The sequence below is a fragment of the Seriola aureovittata genome, chromosome 5 (genome assembly GCF_021018895.1).
Source record: "Seriola aureovittata isolate HTS-2021-v1 ecotype China chromosome 5, ASM2101889v1, whole genome shotgun sequence".
NCBI lineage: Eukaryota > Metazoa > Chordata > Actinopteri > Carangiformes > Carangidae > Seriola > Seriola aureovittata.
Window position 1 is genome coordinate 21,210,975 of NC_079368.1, and position 21,623 is coordinate 21,232,597.

Sequence of the window (21,623 nt, forward strand, 5' to 3'; positions counted from 1 at the left end):
AAGCCTCTCTGTGTTTGTCACAGTCATGCATATGTAAATTTTATGTAACATTGGCAGGGCCATGCAAATCGATACTCTGCCAACTCATTAATATTTTGCAACAGTAATTTCCTGAAATTATTGCAGTGAATATGAGGTCTTTTGAGAGAAGTCTTTGTGCAGACTTTGGCCTTTGAGATCAGAAAATGCTCCAAATATAAAGGCAGCTTTATAGTGTCGAGGGAAGCGGCCCTGACATATGAAAGCTGAGTTGGCAGTTTGCATTTGATACTGGCAATAAATTTGCCTGCATTGTAATCTATAAAATATGCTTTAAAATCAAGTTCTTTGTGAATACGATCAAAACTTTTTTAGCACAAGCAATTAAAGTGGTGCAAATCGTTCTTACCTTCTGTCCAAAGTAGCCTTGACTTCCAGGAAGCCCTGTCACACCCGTTTTACCCTGCTGCCCAGGTTTTCCGGGGAACCCCACCTCTCCGTCTTCTCCTTGCTCCCCCTAAAGACAAAATAGTGATCATGATCAGAGCGAATATTAATTTAATTTAGCAACAAATAAGCAAACTGCACTGTCCGCACCTTGACTCCTTTACTCCCATCTTTACCAAGAAGTCCATCCATTCCATGCGGCCCCTCAAGTCCCTCCCTGCCCACAACCCCCCGTGGGCCAGGAGGACCCTCTGGACCCTTATGAAAGACAATGAGTGACATTAATATGAAAGCTTGAATTGATTTTAAATAGTAACATGTAGTTTGACTGTGAGTTCAAGTCAAATCAAATTTTATTTATATAGCCCAATATCACAAATTTGCCTCAAGGGTCTTAACAATCAGTTATGTCTGATTATAATTTAGACAAAAGAAAAGCATCAAACTCACTGGTGGTCCTTTGGTCCCAGATGTTCCTGTTGCCCCCGATTTTCCTTTCTGACCCTGGAGCATAAAGAATTCATGTTGCACAGTTGTGACATGGTTGCATGACTGACAATACAGTCGATTAATGCTTCAGTTTTCTCATACAACAAAATCATGCCTCTATTATTTATGTCCTTACTTGATCACCTTTGGATCCTTTCAGCCCTGGTCGTCCCTTTGGCCCAAGATGTCCCTAAAATGATCATTACTGTTTGATTTGAATTACACTGATTGAGTTTGCGCAGTCTGACACAGTGTCGATGTATTTTACATTTCAAGAGGAATACATGGGATACTTACAGGAAGCCCTGAGGCACCAGCTTCACCTCTCTTTCCATCAAAACCCATTTGACCCTGGAAAATGTAAATTTCTGCAGTTCAATGTATAGAACATAACTTAACCCTGATCGACACTATTCTTGAAGACAAAAGCAAACAACGTATCAGTTTTTTTTTTTTATTTCACTCACAATGTGTCCGGGGTCACCTGGCTCTCCTCTCTCTCCTCTGTCTCCAGGAGGACCCTGGATTCATGTAGAAACAAATTAATTAAAGAATCCCGAACACCACAAACAAACAATACCGAAAAAAAAAAAAAAAAAAAATGGTACATGTAAGAAACTCACTCTGTCACCTTGGGGACCAGGAGGACCTTCAGCCTTGCTGTCATCTCCCTGTTCACCCTAAACAAGCAGTGCAGAAATAGACAAACAACCGCAATCAATAGCATTTCCCTAAAACCCAATGGTCTGTGCAAAATCAATGCAGCGCTTGTTTGAAAGTGTATAACAATGGAAACACATTGCCTGCTCTCTTTACATGAATGGCAAATCATTACATTCGCTATTATCCACAATGATCCCATTTCACATAAATGGTGCCAATGTCTGTTCCAGGGTCTTTATGGAATTCATTAACCAATAACCACAGGTGTGTGTATGATTTTAATAGTCATGTGTTGTGCGTATGTCAAATTAAATAAATAAAAGAGGAGCGCAGCAGGCATCGGAAAGTAGGGGGATAATTGGTGATGCCCAGGGGCCGAACAAAAGTGACACTTACATGGATAAAAAGCAATATATTGTAGCATTAGAGCTTTTAACATAACTGTGATTGGGATAAGTATTTATCTGCAGCATGCTTTAGTGCCAGTGTTACCTGGCTCTCTCAATTGAGAATCATAAATTTTGCAATGACCCGTGTGATAGCATGATATTGATTTTAATTATAGAGCAAGCACAACCATTATTTCGAGGATATTGGCAAAGAGAAAATAACAGATATCCACATCCACATGGCTCCTGCCCAGGGACAAAAAAAACTGCAAATTAGCTTCTCACTAAACTCTGGTACAGTATGCTCTATTGTGTGCTGCTCCTGTCAAATAAACACAAATTATGGAGCTAATATCCCCTAAAATCATGAGCAGAAGAGTCCTGGTGCTTGGTAAATTATATACATTTGACAGAACTTAGATAATTGGATGTGTCCTGGTTCAAATCATCGATCACATTAGGGACGAGTAGAGTAATATACGACAGACAGAAAAGGCACTAATTAGGGACACAACTAAAGTCCTGATGCATTAATTAAACTGACCATGCACTCAAAGACAATGTGCTGCATGATGGTTTTACCTTGTTAAATAACGCAACCATATCAGGCCCCCCAGAGCTCATCAGACACGATTAAAGTTCAGATAGCTATTAGGAACAGCAAATAATTTATATAAACAGAATGTACCTTTTCACCTTTTGGCCCAGGAGGTCCCAGTGGGCCCTGTGGTCCCATGTGACCCTATGACAAGACAAAGAGTTTGTGATTGCATCTCATTTCAGGGCTGTAACCTCACAGCCGTCCGCTCAGCTGTTACTTTAACACATGGAATCAAGCTACAGACAGAGGAGGACAAAACTTCTGAAACAGTATCATCAATCATCACTTCATCTTCTGGTGCTGTAAAGAACGCAATTTTGTGATTCATCTGTCAAGACAATTTGATTCTGCTTTAGTTTTAAGTCTGCAATAATCAGTTTCTCACCTCCATCTTACCCTGAATTTATTATGTGTATACACAGGTTCAGACCAGCAACGTTGCTGTTTTTATCTCCTTTGTACACGAAATAAGAGAAAGCTTGTCAAACGCCGATCCAAACCAAAGATTCTCTGTCATTCCCATATTTTAACTGGCAAATATGAAGCACCTTCTTCATTGGTACGGATAAATAGAAGGGAGGTACATATTTTTAGTGTGGTTTATACATTTAAAATAGCAAAGAATCAAGAGAAATCACAGTTAAATAATAGGCTGAAGACTCTGACAGAGCAGTGCTTTCACCTGCACTACATAAAAAATAACATTAACCAAAACAACACAAAGGGTTGTTGACACATCCAAGTGTTAGAGAGGAGGATTCCCCCAACTGTGAAATGAAGAGGAAGCACAAAACACCAGCCTGCGATTAATCAACAAGCAAAGTGTCTCACAAATCATCAGTGTCATTCACATATTTGGTATGAAATGTAAACCTGGATGAGATACATTTCTAAAAACTGTCCAGGCTTTTTAAAACACACATTGGTTAGAGGAAAAAGATGTAAGTAATATCAAGACAAAGGGGCCCCACGCTCAAAAAAAGAAGATTTACTGAATGCATTGCACATTTCGACATTACTTCATCATTAGGTAAGCGCCTGCCAACGACGTACCCTCCTTGCTTTCGCCCTTTGACACACACATCCGATATTATGTCATGCAAACTACTACTATGAAGCCAAACCATAAAAATAAAAGTTCTTCTTTCCATAGAATATATTATATAGAAACAGGGAAAGAAGGATTCCTTTATTTTAGAGGTTTAAGAAGGTTGTCACAGTTTTTAACCTTTCTAAACTGACTGCAGTGTAGAGTTTTTGAAGTGCACTCACTTTCATAACATCCTGCAACGGAGTGTATTATCCCATCACTGTTTATGTAGAAGTGCTTACCTCGTAACCTGATATGCCTGGATTTCCTTGTTGGCCCATTCTCCCTGGAGCACCCTGGGGAAATATGTATATTTAGCCCACATCCACCAACAACCAATTAAGTCCCTCAATCTATCTCTAAAGAACTCACCACTGGCCCGATGGTTCCTCTCGTGCCCTTCTGTCCCACAAATCCCATTTCTCCCCGCTCACCGATTGGCCCGGTCTCTCCCAGGTGACCTTGGTGACCTTTGCTCCCCTGGAGAGAAACCATCAATGAGCAGGTATGCAGCGAGTGTGCAAATGTCCCTGAACTGCTGTGTGGGTTGTTTGACAATTCAAACATTTAATACTGAAAGTCTACTTGACAAGCACCTCCACCTGACCTCACTGTTTACTACTACAGCAGAGAACTATTCAACTCTTTGTGCGAGAGAACAAATTGACAAGCATCCAAAAGCGAATGCTGCATTTCATCCCTGAGCAGGTGAACTGACAAACCTTTTCTCCTCGTTTTCCTCTTTCACCAATTTTGCCAGGCTTCCCCTCCTGACCCTTGTAGAGAAAATTGAACAGGGTTGTAAGTTGACAAAAACATCTGTCTTTTCATGGGAATTGAATGAAAATCGGAGCTGGCTGCTGAAACACTCACCCGTACACCCAGCAGTCCAGGAGGCCCGGGAGGTCCTTCGTTTCCTTTCAGGCCGATTTCACCCCTGTCTCCTTTAGCGCCCTCTGGACCAGCATCCCCCTTTTCACCCTGAGAAGAGCGTTACAAGTCTTATAAAGAACATGATCACAATCTGACTTACAATATACTGGTTTATTTAGATGTAATCACAGGCAATAACAGCCAGGATTTTGGCCTGTTTGAATACCTAAATAAAATATTCAGACTGAAAGAAAATGATCATTTTCACAAGGCAAGCGTAAATAATAAATACATGAAAGATCTGTCTGTAGTTACAGGTTTTCATATGATACTCCACATCATCACCTGACAAAATGTCAGCAGAAAGACTACTGCAGAACCTGGGGGGTCCACAACAACAAGAGCCTGGTCGCCCATATCTTTGAGTTTTGCCAGAAGAACAGTCACTTCCACCTGATCTGCAGAATAGTGCCTGTCAAGCTCTGGGTTAAGAGTCTACAGATCTGAGCAAGAGCGTGATTTTGAAGAGCGTGTCAGGTTATAAATAAAATCTTTCATTCTATCCAGTATTCACAGGCCACCGATGACACGAAGCCAGGACAGGAGAGATGTGAGCTCTGCAGCTGGCTCGACATGAAAGTCTTGCTGCAGCGCTCTGAGCTAGCGGCGGTTTCTGCAGTGACAGCTCAGGCATGTAAACAGAGAGTTACAGTAGTTTAGCCAGAATGACACAAAAGCATGACTAATTTATTGGTGAGACACAACAGGCTGTAATTTGGAGATATTTCGAAAGATGGAAAAAAAAAAAAAGAAAGAAAGAAGAATGTCACAGTGATTTGACGTGTTCAAGGTGCATGTGCTCCCAATCGTCACCACAAAGTGAGCAGAGGCTCAGCTGCAGTTTTGATGCTAAACTAACAGAGCATGAATGCTGCAATTTTACTGAAAGAAACTATTGGCTGTCTGCTGTTGGCCACCTGCTTAATAATTTAAAAAACAGTTATAGCAAGGCCTGGCTGAATAAGAGAATGAGAAACACCATAGGAAAAGAGAGGCAGTGAGCCTATCTTGTAGATCTAGTAGAGAGAGAACAGCACTCTTATCTGCACAGGTTAAAATATCACTTGAGACCTTAAACACAAGAGGGTGTGTTGTTTGGACATTTTCCTGTTTCATAATGCTGTCATACCCCTCTCTCCCAGCATTCCCCATATCAACTGACTGAAATATACAAAAAGACATTCATTTCAAAGGCATGTGTACAGATGATATTTCTTATAGCTTCACCTACTTGGTAAGCAGATCAACAGCCCCAGTCTTAGTTTTGTTGTTTTTTTTCCAAATAGAGGATCATGTTTCACTCTAACTGTGTGGTGCTTTATTTAAATATAAATATTGGTTCTCTCAAGAGCAGCTGATATTGCAGATATACAAAAGCCCATGGCTCTTTGGCAAACACTGAATATTCTCACAACCTAGAAACAAGAATTACATGTATAACTTAAAGAATGGAGCAAGGAAACAGTTAAAAGTATATATACAGTGACAGAGTTGATTTACATCTTACAGAATTCAATGTTCATTTCACCATGTCTTTATCATCTGAAAATCATTCAAATGCTGATAACAAACACTGACATCGAGTCCATGGGCTGTCACGTAATGTCACATAATCACTCACACGTTTTGCAGGATGTAATGATTTTGTGTACGTATGTATTTGTTGAATTTCAAACTCAAAATTCACCGGTTAATACGCCAATGAACCGTGACAATGGACTGATTTTCATTGTCGTAACAGTTAACAGTCAAAGCTGCAAATCCCTCTTGAGCTGCTGTTTTCCATCCAGGAGCTGCACTCTGGCCAAGAACTGCTCAAAGTAGTTTACTCCCCTGACTAACAGAAAACGTCCTGTACAGCACAGAGCTGAACAGAGTCTCAGGTTGACTCTATTCTAATCCTCTGTGTTCTCTGTGCTCACATTTTACCACCTTCTCTAAGCCAAAGGCTGTTTGTGGGTCTGTCAGCCATACTTGCAGCAGTTTGGCTCTGCTGAATAGGCAGGCTTTTGTACTTTTTGTGTTTTGTTGTTTTTTTTTTCGATCACAACACTTGCCAGACAGTAGAGCTCTTAAAATAGCCACTCTATCTGTTTTCACTAAAGTGTCAACACAACACAGCTCCGACTGTACAAAGGGCAATATCTTACTAACAATACTCATCTTGCTCTAATTACAGTGAGCTGCTGCAGTGAACGGGGAAGTTCAATGGGTTCACAGATATGCAGCTTCAGGACAGAAAAAAATTATGTTAAAATCAGTGACAACAATGTGACAATTACAATTACAATCTGAAGTTTTGAAAAAACATTTCTTTCTTTTAACTGTGGGCAATTAAAAACACTGTTGTTTTTTTTTTTCAAGTGATGCATATCTCAGATTTGGCCTTTTATTTTCATACTTGCCTTAGCTCCATCAGGTCCACTTGGTCCAGCCTCCCCATCGATGCCTGGCTCACCCTGATAAATAATCATAAAAAAATATGTCTGCAACATGTTTCAGTGTCACAAAACACTAATCACAGGAAACAAAAACAGATGTGAAGCAAGCACATAATAAAACTGCTTTTTTTAAAATTTGTAAAACAAATTTACCACTTGGTTTACGCTGTGTCGCAAGTGACTTGCCCACTTCTCAATATACTGGAGGGTTTGCCAACGTAAATTCAGTTCACTTGAACTCATTAAGACTTAACTGAATGAAAAACAGGGGCTACTCACTCTCTCGCCAATCAGACCCTGCTCCCCGATGCTGCCAGGTAGACCGATGGCACCCTGCCAGGGGAAGAAACATGATACTGGTGATGTGTTGTATCTTTTTGATTTTGTTTCAACCACGGTTGATTGAGAGTTAATTACTCAGTAAAGGAGACTAGTATGGCATTATATTTGCACTCCAAATCCTGAGCTTGCAAGTCGGCATTTGTGTTTTCTAGGCACATAATATGTATTTTGTTGAAACCTTAAGTGCTCAATAACCTCACTTTTACTATGCCACAACCTCAGCTAGTTGGAAAACTCAAGTACGTGATTTCTGATTTGCTGTTTTGTTTCCAATACAGTGGATAGTGCGATTACTAGTACCTATACTAGTACCTATTATTAGATAGGTACTGTGGGCAAAGCAGATTCACATGCAACTAGTTTATACAGTTTAGGTCACACACCTTGTTTTAATTTGCTCAAATTGAATCCTGTTTTAAATGATAATAATTTCTCAATAAAATTATAATTTATGTGCTTATAAAAATCTTGTCCCATCTGGCTCCCAGGACTGAGGCACAAATACGGTTCCATGTAGCAGAAGGTCCCCCACTCGCCTCGCAATAACCATTTACTGTGGCAAAGGTTGTTGTGATGTAATCATCCCATACCAATTTTCATGATGTAAGACATTAACATAAGTACACATCCACCAGTCCAATATCTCAACAATCTATAACAATTTCAACAGCTTTTATCATCATCATCATCTTCACCTTCTCTCCAGTTTCACCAGGCAGTCCTCTCTCTCCAGCCTTCCCTGGCAGACCCTGTCACAAGCAGCAACAGCCTTTAGCATTCAGCGCTAACATTAAAGTCAGTAGGAGGTCTTGCACCAGCTGTGTGATCAAACTCACCGACAGTCCCATCTCCCCCAGTGGTCCAATCGTTCCCAGGGGCCCTGCTGGTCCCTGCGGTGCCAAAGCAGAGGCATCAATAAAAAGGTTAAGAGTGTTTTCTAATCTTGGACAAACACCCCTGAAAGTGACAGTAAAGGAGGAAAAATGTGAAAAGAAATAAGAACCAGGCAGAAAGTGTGGATTTGTGGAGATAAGTTAATCTGTAGGGCTAAGAGCCTTGAAAATACTGAGCCAAAGCTTCTGCAAGTGATGGAAACAGGCCTGCTGTTATAGACACATTCAGGCTACAATACAGCTGCCTCTCCAGGAAGGAGACGGTGTAAATCAAATTGTCTCAGACTCACTACCTCTCTGCTGGTGTCTTTGAGACTTGGACAGAATAAGAGAAAGAGGATTAGGTTGTTCACGGATTTTAGACAGGCTGTGAGTTTCTAGGATGCACCAAATAAAAAGGTGTCAAAGCAGAAATTCAGAGTTTATGTGTAAGGGCGAGAAGGAGTTTGCACAGTAGGTGCTGGAGAGCCGCAGATCATTATAGATAATGAGACACTATGGTTTCTGCCTATATCTTCAAAATTTTACATATCTGAACCAGATGGCGTAAGAAAGAAAAAACAGTGAAAAAGCATTACCATCCAGTAGCTCTTTGATAATGAGGTTTATTTTCAATTATGGAACCAAAATAGGGTTCAATCATGGAGGCAAATAAACTCACAGGCTCTCCTGCAATTCCTTTGGCTCCTGGAGGTCCCGAGGGTCCCTGAACACCCTGAAAATAATACAGTCGTTTATAACAAACACACACACACACACAAACACTACTGGTATTCATAAACATGTCGAAATGCCACAACACTCACTAGAGAAACAGCGTGCCACGCAAGTCTCTCTTATCCACTACTGTTCCCCAAAATGTCGCCACCCCAAAAATCAAGACTGACCTAAAAGAGACCTCTGTTAGCCCCAAACACTTACTGGAAATCCCTTAGGCCCGGCTTCAGCTGCCTCGCCAAGCTTTCCCTGCAGCAAAACAACAACACCAAAAAAATAAATACAGTCAGACAGGTTTTAACACTATATCATAGTGAGGCATAGTCAGCATGAGACTAGTGCTCGGCTCTGAGCAGAGAAGAGAAGCAAAAACCTCACATTTCTTAAGCTAGAACCAGTGAAGAATGGAAAATCATATAATAAACTGCTTTGTACTAATTAGATATCCCTTGAAGTTCACAGGCCAGCTGTGGATGCACGTACTGAACATCTGGCAGTCAAAAACAATGAAAACATGTCAACACGAAGCTTTTGTTGTGTTCACAATTTAGTAGATTTAATAGATTTGAGTAGACATGTATCCTACTTGACCATGTACTGTATGTAACAAAAAGCACACATAATACACACACTTATATAAACTGCGAGACTGTCCCTCTGCCCCTGCTGTAATGAGAAGTCTCTCTCCAAAAGAGCCCAGGCAATTCTTCTTCATTAGGACAAAAGTATCAACATCTCTCTCTATTTATCCTAGATACTTATTCTGCAACCTTGAGAGGGCACATGAGCAAATGTACTCTAACCAGGATTGTTGCTAATGCTGCTAATAATGTCATTACTGTGACGAGAGGAAAGCGAAGAAGCCTGATTTTACCGTCTCTCCAGGGAAGCCCGGTTTTCCTGGTGGGCCGTCAGGGCCCTGCAAAGAAAACATCCAACTCAGTTAACTCAGCTTTTTAAAATCCCCCAGAGTTAAAATGTTCCCGGCTGCCAAGCACTTCCAGCACCATCAATATTTTAGGGCGCTTTGATTTAAGGTTCTGTTGTTAGATTTGTAGTGAGAGTGTCCTCTGAAGATTCTTCAGATGTTAAAAATAGTTAATAATTACAGTCTGCTGAACAAAGCTGCTACGAAAGCTCTCATGACTTTTTCCCCTCCGCTCAGAGACTTGAGTCATTTTGTTTACCCTTAATTTCCATGGGATAGATTTGATGTGTGCAATTAGGACGCTTAAAGCCAGACATTGCTCTAAGGCAGTTTGGTATGTAAAGTAACATTATCAGCAATTCACCACGAACTTGAACTCAACAAGAGGCTCTGAAGATGTTTTATTAACCAGGGTCAACTTTGACTTTTTGAGCATGTGCTCACCTTCATTCCTGTAGACCCTTTCTCCCCCACTGGGCCATCGGGACCTCTTGGACCCTGCACAAAGAAATGTAAGTTGTCAGTTATTAATAGCTTTGAAAAACTTGCCCTTCAACAGACCTGAGGCACATGTTATTTAATACATTAAGTCAATGAATTTAGCCAGTCAATCTCCATTTTTGTCATCCCCGTTTATTGGAGCCTGGGAGGCAATTCTCTTGGTTTTATAGTGTACTATTTTTTAGCCCTCACTGGAGAGACACGATCAAAGATTGTGGCTATTTTGCAAATACTTGCCGTCTGAGAATTAGCTCCACAGTGTGCCCAATCCACACTGTGTAGACTTTGTCCCCATCTTTCCACGATCACACACAGTGGTACTGTCTGCACACTGCCGTTATTGTAAAGAAGCCTTGGGAAAAGGTCACGAATCCTGTAGCTGATTCATTCTTGCCTTTTAAATTGAACCAAACTATAAACTATCAGAAAACATTAAAGGACTGACTGTGTGTTTTGCTTTTTCTATCTCACATAAAAGTTACTTAAAAGGAGCCACAGCAAAATACAGCTCCTGCCTATACGTCTTGACATTTTAATGGCTGAATGGTAATAAGACACAAACAAGGAAAACAGTTATACCAGAATTGTGAAACGTGTGTTAAACAGAATATGAATTAAACATAATAAGCTTTCTGATCACCCAAAAAGGTAAATTATTACGTAAATGAAGCTGACCTTTTCACATGCTGCCTGTTTTTGAATCATCTGTGTTGTTATATAGACACATTAAACCTAAAAAAAAGTCATTTCTAGTTTATTTAAAACTTGTTTTGTCTATTAATGAATGACATTTGGACATGAGGGAATAATTTTACTTTTTTCCGGTGCAGTTTTTTCCAGTTCAGACGTTATTGTCACGTGAAAAAGCAGATGATTACAGCTGATCTCAATTCACTGGATTCACTTTTAGAGGGGAAATCAAGATTGACAATATAACTTATTAAGATCAAGATGTTTTATAGCGCAGACATTTACTATCCATCTCTCCATCCATAAACAGTCTAAACTGTTTTTTCCATTCAACTTGAAGAGGCACAGGAAACAGCTGAGATAAAATGATTGAAAAGTTGCTTAAATTCAGAGGAGTGAGATTGGATGAGGACATAGGAGACTCTGAATGACACAGTGATATGATGGTGATGTATGACTGAGGTATAACTAAACCCTCCAGAAGTGAAATTTAAAAAAATAATAAAAGGCAAGAGAAAACAAAAAGCAAGGGAGGAGAAGTAATAAAACATATTGCTTTTACCCCTACACGAGGATCACATTTTTTAAATGTGTGTCCTGTGGAATAAAGCCATTGTCTTCTTTTTCTTTTTCTCCTTTTTTCCTTTTGAACATAATATCACAACTTTAAATACAAAACTTTGGGCACAGGAAGGAGTTATTACTATTTTTTCCCCATTCCTTTTAATTGGGAATTATTTTGGACACTGCAATAGGGAGAATGGTTTTTAATCATAGAGGTCTTAATTCTATTTTCCAAAGCCTTGATGTAATTTTCAGTTATTATAGTTATTAAATATTACATTTGTGACTGCTTGTGATATTAGGGGAGCCGTGTAAAACCAATCCAGAGAATGAAACGCTTTAATTATACCACTTACTCATGTAAGATCAATTATTCATTCAGTCCAGTCATACTGCTGTGAAACCAAGGGCTATTTTCACAAAACAGAAAACTCAATTATGGAAAAGCCAGCGAACACTGGAATTATCCTGAGCTCATAGCAGGCACAGCAACGAACACACGTTTCCATGTTCAGAAACTCCAGGGTATTGTATAGTATGAAGCAAGATGTTGGGACAAGCTGCTTAGCATATTAGAATTAATGTGCTTTAGCAATACATGCTCTGATTCTACTTGTTGTTTCTATGTAGAAATATACTGTTCTTTATGTTCCCTGAAGGCTTTTTCTTCCTAAGCAAGACTTAGTCTGGTCTTTGTGCACTGTTCTTCGATGAGATTTAAATATCTGTGCACGGCTGTATTCATGTGCTCTTACAGGGTTACACACTTCTTCCAGTTATTTCAGATAAAATGTTGTTGTTGCTGCAGGGGTTTAAAACACATGCTCTCCTATACAATAAACTTGTTTTTTTTCCATCGAGAACAACAACGAGCAAATATGAAACAAGACTATAACAATCTACAGCTATGCTGGTGGCTCTGTGTGGTAATACTTTAATGCTAAAGCTGGAATGGCAACACATTCATGATGACAATGTTAACAAGCTTATGTTTGGCTGGTGCAAAGTTCACCATGTTCACCACCTTAGTTTAGGATGTTAGCATGCTAACATTTGCAAATTAGCACTGAACAGCTAAGTACAGCTGAAGCTGATGCGACTATGTTTAGTTTTGCAGGTATTTGGCAGAGTATTGGACAAATTAACATTTTCTGGGGACCATGACTGCACAGAATATCATGGCACCTCATCTGATAGCTGTTGAGATATTTCAGTTTATACCAGAGTGTTGGACCACCAGCATGGGCTCAAACTAGGATCAAAAAGTTTTTGAGTTTGTAAAATGATCTTTACAAATAATTCCAAAGTTTGTAGTTGTTAATCAACCTTTGTAAACCTGTAAAATAAATCTGCATGAGAAATACACAAGTCTGAACATGTGTAGACAATATTTGTATTTGTAGAAAAGAAAAAGAGACTGATTAACATCTGTGAACAAAAGTTATGTGTGGTGAGGTTACACAAAGACACTGTGAAAGAGGACGGGCTTTTGTGAAGAACTGTGTACAGATCTAAAGAAGAAAAGTGCATGTAGAACTCAGCGTTCCCACACTGGGTGGGAGGCTGAAGTTACAGGTACAAATCTTGACCCTGTTTTTAAACCTGAATGAGACTGAACAATGACCATTCAATGACAAAGCAGAGTTCAGTCAGAGGGCAGGTGGTTCTGTTGCCTCGAGTGTGGAAGATTTCACTCTTCAACGACCCAAGTGGGTTTAATTATATTTGATGATGCTGCAGAAAATAATGGTAAATATTTAATGTGCATTGTATGTATTCAAACACACCTGGGACATGGAAGAGCCCTTCCTACTACATCTCCCTACTACACCTTTCAGGACCTGCGGTGGAGGTCGGTGGGGGTTTTTGATTGAATACAAATCATGGACTCGTTTGTTAACATCACTTTACAAGCTCAAAATCTTTTTGAGACCCATGATGCTAATTCCATGAACTGGTTGTAGACTGAATTGTTGTGTCATATAATTTGTTAACAGAGAGTATTCACATGTCATTTAATGGTTATATAAACTTATCGCGCAGATTTCTGTTACTTACCCTGATGCCTTTCGGTCCTCTGATGCCGATGGATCCCCGTGAACCGAGAGGCCCCTGAATGTGTGAGAAGAAATCGTCTTTGAGTTTGACTGTATCAAACTATGGAAACTAAGATACAATAGACAACTGTCTAAGTCTCAGTCTTGTCTTTATTGTAGATAAGGAACAATTGAACAATGGAACAATGTAAAGTTGAATGCAGGTACATAGAAACTGTTGGAAATATCCTTTTTCTGTCCAACCTATATTACCAGTGCTCAGCAACTGAGCTTTTTAATATGATGTTAACTGTCAAAAGGCCTTTAGTGCCTTTACAGAGGTTCGGGTCATTTATTGAGCTAATAATGGATTTTTCATTTTTTCAACAGTAACTTAACACTATCTGAAAATCTTATTTTAGTTGAACTCCAGTAGTTTAATGACCAGCTGTTTGATCTCAGAACTATTTCTTAAAATGTGATGTCTCCACATCGGAAGTTAAATACAAATGTGAAAGAGAGGAGGGAGGCGCAAGGCGATTTAAAAACAGGGGTAACAGTGTATATTTTCAGACAGTCAATCCAGGGAAAACCTTCATAGTGTTGCACATGGTTGTACTTGGGGCAACGCTATCCAATCATTAGATTTCATAAAGTTCATAAAGGGTATAAATCCAGCTTCTCACTTTGCTGCAGTGATGTAACTGCGACATCACTGCAGAATGTGGTAAGTAATGCAACACAGTACACCTACCTCTGATACTCGGTGTGGTCAGAAGTGCAACAGATTTTGTGACTATCAAAGAGAGTGCACTGAAACACTGCTTCCCGACCTGGTATTCAGTATCACACAAGGTCCGGCCGCACCGCTGCCCCGTGTAGTCTCTGGTTTACCTTCATTGCACATAAGTCTATGACAATGATAACAGTAAACTTACTGGGATCCCTTGCATTCCAGGTAGCCCCGTTTCTCCAGGTATTCCAGTGTGACCCTGATGGATACAACATCACTTAAATCTATATTATTCATCAAAGAAATCATGAATTAGCTCCTAGATTTCTGACAAAACTGAATGGCCTTATATTATCTCTCTATTAGACGATTATTGTTTAATCGCTTAAATTAGTCTCTCCAAACATATCACACCCCCATCCCTTACGTATGTAGAATTGAATGCCCCATGGTACGAGAGACGGGGTCCAGACTTACTCCTTACCATCGGCCCCGGTTCACCTGGCGGCCCAGGGGCACCCGTTTTCCCTCGGTCCCCCTGAGGAACCACAAGCAACAGTTAGGGAAACATCTCACATAAGGATGTATTGCATGATTACTTACATTATCGATTAATCTGTCCGTCTGATACTTATGTAAATTAATTGATTAAGGCTTTTTAACAAAATATTTGAAAATGACTGCTAATCGCAAAATTCAGAGCCCAAATTGCTGGTTTTGTCTGACCAACAGTCCAAAACTCAAAGATATTTATTCGCGAAAAGTAGCAAATAAATGAGAAGTTGGAATCTTTTGCTTGATAAATGACAAACGGTTGATTATCCAATTTGCTGTAATTGCTTATTGTTTCAGCACTAATCACAAATTCCAGCAGAACCCAATACAACAGATTAAACTGGATGTCGGACAACACCAGATGTGATGCTAGCAAAGTGTGACAAATTGAGACCAAGCTAACCTTTTCTCCGGCGATGCCCATCTCTCCAAAGGGCCCAATAAAACCAGGCAGTCCCTGAAGAAGAGAAAACATTCTGTCATAACCGTTTCTTATTCCTCTTAGTTCTACTGAAGCTAAATTTCTCATTATAGGCTGCTCAGCTTTGGGGCTCTAACAAAACAGACACACACAGACACACAGTGAGCATCAAACAGAAATCAGCAGTAAGAGGGAGAAAAGCCTTTACCCTCTCGCCAAGCTTTCCGACCTCGCCAGTTATCCCGGTCTCGCCCTACAGCAAAGCAGCCAATTAGCATATCACAAACTTATTCATGCCTTTCGTTTTTAGTTCAAATCAGTCGAAATGTGCTTGGAGGCCTGTTCCCCTGTCGTAACGGAGAATTAACATCTCATTTACACATATTCAGATGATACATTATCATAAAAGAGGACCAGGGAGAGAATGTTCAGTTAAGGATGACAGTGGTTCGGCGGTGGATGAGTGACTATTAGGTCTGACCTTCGGTCCGTCTGGGCCTGTCAATCCAGGGAATCCCTGCCTCCCAGGCCTGCCCTGAACAGAAAGCAAAAATGACACATAGAAGTGTACCGCAGCTCCACACAACAAAACAATAAAGTCTCTGTATCTCCTGTAAAAGGTGCAGTCTGTGAGTCGACTGTCCCCCGAGAGGCCGCGGCACAAAAAAAGACCAACAATTGATTCCAAAACAACAACATCCCTTTAAGAAACTTAATGATCCAGAAAACAAAAGAGCCATTTTCAGCATCAAAGCTTCTTCTTACTCACAAAAGTCATTGGGTCGTTTGTGTTTGTCTGCAGTGATCACTTGTGGGTTACACATTAGGGAAATGGCAGACTGGAGTCAACCATTTTCACTGGAAAAGCCTCCTCTATTGTTTAGCCCGGGATGACAAACACTTTTTTGGATCGAAATAGTCACTGTGGACTTTACTTATACTGCAAAACAGTTCAAAACCATCCTTTCTGTCACTCACTAAATCAAAAGTTTGGCTTTCATGGCCTCTTTATCCACTATGATCTATGTTCAGATACTGAAAACAGAATATAAATCTACATATGGTGGAGATATTTTAAAAACAAACAAGTTACTTTTCATAACCTTTAATAGATTTTACTGCACATTTGACTTCCCTTCACACTAATAATTCATTGTTGTCAGCATTTAGCATTTTATGAAACATTCATCACTCTGACAAACAGCTATACATTCGATTTGAAACTGAAAGATAGTTGCTTTGATTTGTGTGTATTTGTGTGTGTGTGTGTGTGTGTGTGTGTGTGTGTGTGTGTGTGTGTGTGTGTGTGTGTGTGTGTGTGTGTGTGTGTGAGAGAGATTTTTTTATGATAGGAAAAGAGAATAACAATTTGCTGACCAATCTGGTAATATGAGTTTACAGTGTCCAATAGGAAATCTTTCAAAACACCTTAAGAACAATAGAGAGAACAGTCAGCCAACGACCTTGCTGTCTATAACAGACCATAGATTGCAAATTAGGCAAAAGCTAAGTTTAGACAGAGACACACAGTGCTTTGTGTTGAATGTATTGTGGTCTGGTGTGTATAGTAGATCCTACATGATTACGGTGTTATGGTGTCTGGAGTTGCACGGATCATCCAATCAGCACTCACCTCGAGTCCAGCGGGTCCAGCTGGCCCAACTGGTCCCTCATCACCCTGACAAGAAAATTGCCGCAAAAGGTCAGAGGAAGAAAAATGTCTTTATCTTTTGTTCATTTTCAAAATATCAACACACCAAAGTCAAACCCACCTGAAGTCCAGGTGTTCCTCTTGGACCGGGCAAACCTCTTGTCCCTTGCTTTCCCTATCGATAACAAGACTGAAAGTTGAGTGTCATTGTATTTCTCAAGTTCCACAATTCCTGTCTGAATAGTCAAATTCACTGGACTAACCTTGGGTCCTTCAGGGCCGTTTTGACCTGGTGGGCCAATGTCACCTGGAAAGCCCTGTGAAAATGATAGAAAACCTTCTGCAACCTGCTTTGTATTAACATTTTAAATACACTGATGGAGCAACATGAATATGCTAGTCAAGATATAATACTTAGTAAATATAATCCGTCCTACCTCTGGGCCAAGAGGGCCAGGTAAACCATCAGGACCCTTTTCACCAGGTTTGCCCTGAGAAATGTCACAAATGATCTCATGACAACCTCAAAATAACTTTAACCAAATTTACAATACCACATCAAAGCAATCTAATATAACCCTGAAAATGAGCTACATGGAGATCTCATTTTCTTAACGCAACAGTATTCACCACATCAAATCAGCCAAATTACTGGAGCGCAGGTTAAGATCCTGATAGGAGGGACGAGAGGAATGAGGCTGCTCAGAACTGCTGCTATCACTGCTGCACCACGCAGACATCAGACAGCAGGTCAAGCAAGCAAGACAGTGGGTTTTCCCAGGAATCTCAAATCAGAATCAGAGAGCACTCAAGACATTAAGGACACTTAAGAGCACATGAGTGCCAAGTGGTGGATTAGTCTTAATGCTCAGGGAGCATTTGCAGTGGGAATTTGCCCATGGCCCTGCTCTTTGAGGGGTTGTTTGTGCTTGATTAGCTTAAATTTCTTGGACTAAAATTCTCCCACAGACTGAGATTTGCTTTTGTATACACTGGAAGATTTCCACAGAATTTTACTCAAAAGCACCAGTGACTTACTGTATCCATCTGAGCACATCACTGTGCTTTTAGATTCAAAATTCTTAGTAGAAATAGCATTCACAACTAAATTTTTAGAGAAGCTATGTCCACTCACAGCCTTCTATCACCAATCATTTATTGATCACTCAGGAAAAACAGCACAGGGCTTTACGAACTCAGGAGATACACAACCAAAAGCAGTTACACATGAAAAGAAATTCCTTCATAAAAAAATAAGTATGATCTCTATACAAATACTGCAGAGATAAACTCTGCTATCACTAATCACAGTTTAACTATGCAGTCTAATCAAAGAGATCCCCAGCTCTCTGCACTGGTGCTGGGAGCTCCCCTTAACTAAATGTAGCTTTATTTATGCTGTTATATCTTGTTCTCTGCTGGTGCTCAGTGTTTGAAAAGGGGGATAGAAAATACCTGTGGTCCAGGTTTTCCACGAGGACCCGGCAACCCAGGTGAGCCACGCATACCCTGTCACATGAAAGGCAGCACATTGTAAACAAAGCAAGACAAAAAAAGTGGGTCAAAAAACCTGCTTCGATACAGAAACACACTAAATACATTTCTACAAAATAAAAAATAAATGGTAACTCCTAACTAACCCATGTACACAAACACAACAGTGGTGGTAGAGATCCCACTCGTCCAATCACTGGAGGCAAAATGGAGTTCAGTGTCTTGCTCAAGGACACTTTGACATGCAGATAGTAGAAGCCAGTCATCAAACTACCCATCCTACTGTCTATAAGACCTGCTCTGCCGCCTGAGCTCACCCCAACACACACATACCTTGTCCCCTTGGAATCCACACTCCCCCGGCTCTCCTGGCAAGCCAACGTCCCCCTGAGAAAACACAGAGCACAATGAAACAATAACCAGAATGTCAGCAGAAAATTATTCAGTCAACCTGTATTGATGTATTACAGCTTTGTGTGTGCTTGCGGAGAGACACTCCTGTGACATGCTGTCCAGCTTTCATGGATTTAGAAGGTTAGTGGTCTAAGAAAGACATATGCAGATCACCTTATCACCTTTCAGTCCTGGTTCCCCTAGGTTGCCTGGTACTCCCTTGGAAGCAAAAAAAAAGAAAGAAACATTAACATCTTTTTTCCATGTTAACAAGGGTTTACACTGTCAGGCTGTTTGAAGGTGTGACCATGCTGTGGAAGAGTACACAACGTTCACACAAACTTCATCCCCAAACCAGCAAAGTGTTTGACAAAGTGTCTGTGAGCAACTCACTGATACTTGGAGACATACTGGTTAAGAACAACAACTAATGAGCCAAGCCGTAGTTTTTCTGATGATCACATCAAATATCCAAACCACAGACACACACGACATATCCACATCGTTTACCTTGAGTCCCGGTGGTCCTGCGAAGCCCATAATGCCAACAGGGCCCATGTCTCCCTGTCACCAAAAACACACACACAAAACAGCTACTTACAAAACTCAATAAGCAAATAAAACTATAAAACCTAAATACATTCACATGCTCACTGTCACAGGTTCAATCACCCATAACTAGATCTGGGTATTATATAACTTGTTATATACTTGTGCCGATTGAATACCTGAGTTTCAGTGCTGAGACAATGAAGTGTATAAACATGTTTTATATGTTTTTATACACAACCCTGTTTTTTGTTTGACAAAAGAAGCCGAATGTTTCATATGTTAAACGTTTTAGTACAAGATTGTAATAAAAAATGATCTGATCAGAGATTATTTAGATGGCCTGACATTCAATCTCAGCTTTCGGCTCTTTACAGTTTTTGATACTCAGTGATATGGGCGCATTTCAGTCTCAGATGAATTTTTAGAGCTGAATGTCCATAAAGATGACAAAAGAAACTAGTAAGAATAACAAGTGAGGAATCTCTTTTTTATATATATAGCAGTTTTCAAAAACAGCAGCTACTGCTCAATCCTATTGCTTTCCAAAAGGAAGAAAAAGATACGGACTTAAGGAGAAACAAGAGAAACAAGGACACTAAATACAAACTATAAATCACAAAATATAAAGCTATACAAGCAGTGAGAAGAATACAACACTCACAATAAGACCAGGGACTCCACATGGGCCAGGAGCTCCCAGTTCACCCTAAGAAGGAGGGAGAGGAGGAAGAAGAGATGCATAAGAGATGCAACATGGATGGAGACGGATAAATATGTAGAGCTGCAGCAGACAGAAGGAAGACGCATGTCAGTGTACAGCATTTTTTCGATATTTTGTTTGTTTATTAGTTTGTTCCTCCATTGATAGGCTTAATGTGTTTCTCCACTCAGCTTAGCATAGTGAATGAGCACTTGGCACTTGACACACAGAGGCTTGTTGTCCAAACGATCTACCCCGCAGCCACACCACATGCCATGACTACATCCTCTCCAAGCTGCGCATCCAATGGAGAGATGGATGACACACAGCCCAGTGTGGCCTTCCTGTCGCCTCCTCCTTGTTTGCTATGAATGAAAGGAGATGAATCCAGCCAAATGGAACACCCCCCCTTCCCTTCCCTCTGAAGGGAGAGGAAATGAGGCCTGGAGGAGGCTCTCGGAGGTCAGCCAATCACAATGTAACACTGACCCTGTCAATCACAAGCAGTGTGGGTCAAAGTCAAGAAAAAGAGGCGAGCGAAACTGCTGATGCTGCCCTCATATATCAGTACGGATTATGATGGTGAGTTACTAAGTGACTGCACAGATTTGCCTCACAGTCCGGCTTGTGCAACAGTAAAATCTTCCTTCTGGGAAACAAAAGTTCCAAGTAAACTTCAACTCTGTCACTTTTCAAACATAGTGCACCGGTCTGAATGGACCTGGCTTTTGTCGTCACAAGTGTATTTTTATATGAAAGCTGCTAAATAAAGTGTGGAATCTGGTGAAATCTGTCAGGTGTAATGTTGAGGACAGACATGATGAAGTTCACTGTGCCATGTGTGAGTAAAGGGTGCATGTATCTACATCGTTTCACTTACTGGGTTCCCATCAGGCCCTGGAGGTCCCCTCTCTCCAAAGTCACCAGGAAAACCCTGAACACACAAACAAACAGGACAGTCACGTAACCACAGGGGGAACTGAATTTCTATCATGACCATTTGGTCGAAACAGCCATATTAAAATGTTGAATTTATTTATATATCACATGGTTTGTCAGTGAAGTTATCACACCAAACTCAGGGGATCAACAAAGTGTTTCCCAAAACAGAAATTTGCAGAGTAAAGCCAAGCAAATCCTATCAAATGTGATCCCAGCACTTCATTCCTGGGAGACCGGCAGGAAATTCCATGGCTGAGTGTTTCTGAGCGGCCGAGTGTCTGTGTGCGTGTGTGTGTGTGTGTGTGTGTAAGAAAGTGTGTGTGTGTGTGTGTGTGTGTGTGTGTGTGTGTGTGTGTGTGTGTGTGCGCTCGCGCTGGCAGGGATTGCTCAGCAGCCCGCGAACCAAACCCCCAGGACTTGCCTAAATGGCTGAATAAAGCTGCTTGGCCCAGGAACTGCTGACTGCGTCTATTTTTTTG

The 21,623-nt window shown here is 40.5% G+C and overlaps 1 protein-coding gene across 2 annotated transcripts in view; it reads right to left on the reverse strand.

Moving 5' to 3' along the window:
• col27a1b (collagen, type XXVII, alpha 1b) overlaps positions 1–21,623 on the reverse strand; it is a 64,324-nt gene that overhangs the window by 8,703 nt on the left and 33,998 nt on the right. For both annotated transcript variants that reach the window (XM_056376249.1, XM_056376248.1), the window contains exons 13-48: positions 21,083–21,136; positions 20,164–20,208; positions 19,461–19,514; positions 19,125–19,169; positions 18,891–18,944; positions 18,519–18,572; positions 17,501–17,554; positions 17,327–17,380; positions 17,185–17,238; positions 17,046–17,090; positions 15,894–15,947; positions 15,621–15,665; positions 15,395–15,448; positions 14,921–14,974; positions 14,642–14,695; positions 13,726–13,779; positions 10,357–10,410; positions 9,859–9,903; positions 9,189–9,233; positions 8,929–8,982; positions 8,211–8,264; positions 8,070–8,123; positions 7,312–7,365; positions 6,997–7,050; positions 4,532–4,639; positions 4,381–4,434; positions 4,031–4,138; positions 3,901–3,954; positions 2,656–2,709; positions 1,539–1,595; positions 1,383–1,436; positions 1,213–1,266; positions 1,052–1,105; positions 877–930; positions 577–684; positions 389–496 (exon numbers count right to left, since the gene is read on the reverse strand). In XM_056376249.1, the coding sequence (XP_056232224.1) occupies positions 389–496; positions 577–684; positions 877–930; positions 1,052–1,105; positions 1,213–1,266; positions 1,383–1,436; positions 1,539–1,595; positions 2,656–2,709; positions 3,901–3,954; positions 4,031–4,138; positions 4,381–4,434; positions 4,532–4,639; positions 6,997–7,050; positions 7,312–7,365; positions 8,070–8,123; positions 8,211–8,264; positions 8,929–8,982; positions 9,189–9,233; positions 9,859–9,903; positions 10,357–10,410; positions 13,726–13,779; positions 14,642–14,695; positions 14,921–14,974; positions 15,395–15,448; positions 15,621–15,665; positions 15,894–15,947; positions 17,046–17,090; positions 17,185–17,238; positions 17,327–17,380; positions 17,501–17,554; positions 18,519–18,572; positions 18,891–18,944; positions 19,125–19,169; positions 19,461–19,514; positions 20,164–20,208; positions 21,083–21,136 (2,109 nt within the window). The remainder of the gene's footprint in view (positions 1–388; positions 497–576; positions 685–876; positions 931–1,051; positions 1,106–1,212; positions 1,267–1,382; positions 1,437–1,538; positions 1,596–2,655; positions 2,710–3,900; positions 3,955–4,030; positions 4,139–4,380; positions 4,435–4,531; positions 4,640–6,996; positions 7,051–7,311; positions 7,366–8,069; positions 8,124–8,210; positions 8,265–8,928; positions 8,983–9,188; positions 9,234–9,858; positions 9,904–10,356; positions 10,411–13,725; positions 13,780–14,641; positions 14,696–14,920; positions 14,975–15,394; positions 15,449–15,620; positions 15,666–15,893; positions 15,948–17,045; positions 17,091–17,184; positions 17,239–17,326; positions 17,381–17,500; positions 17,555–18,518; positions 18,573–18,890; positions 18,945–19,124; positions 19,170–19,460; positions 19,515–20,163; positions 20,209–21,082; positions 21,137–21,623) is intronic.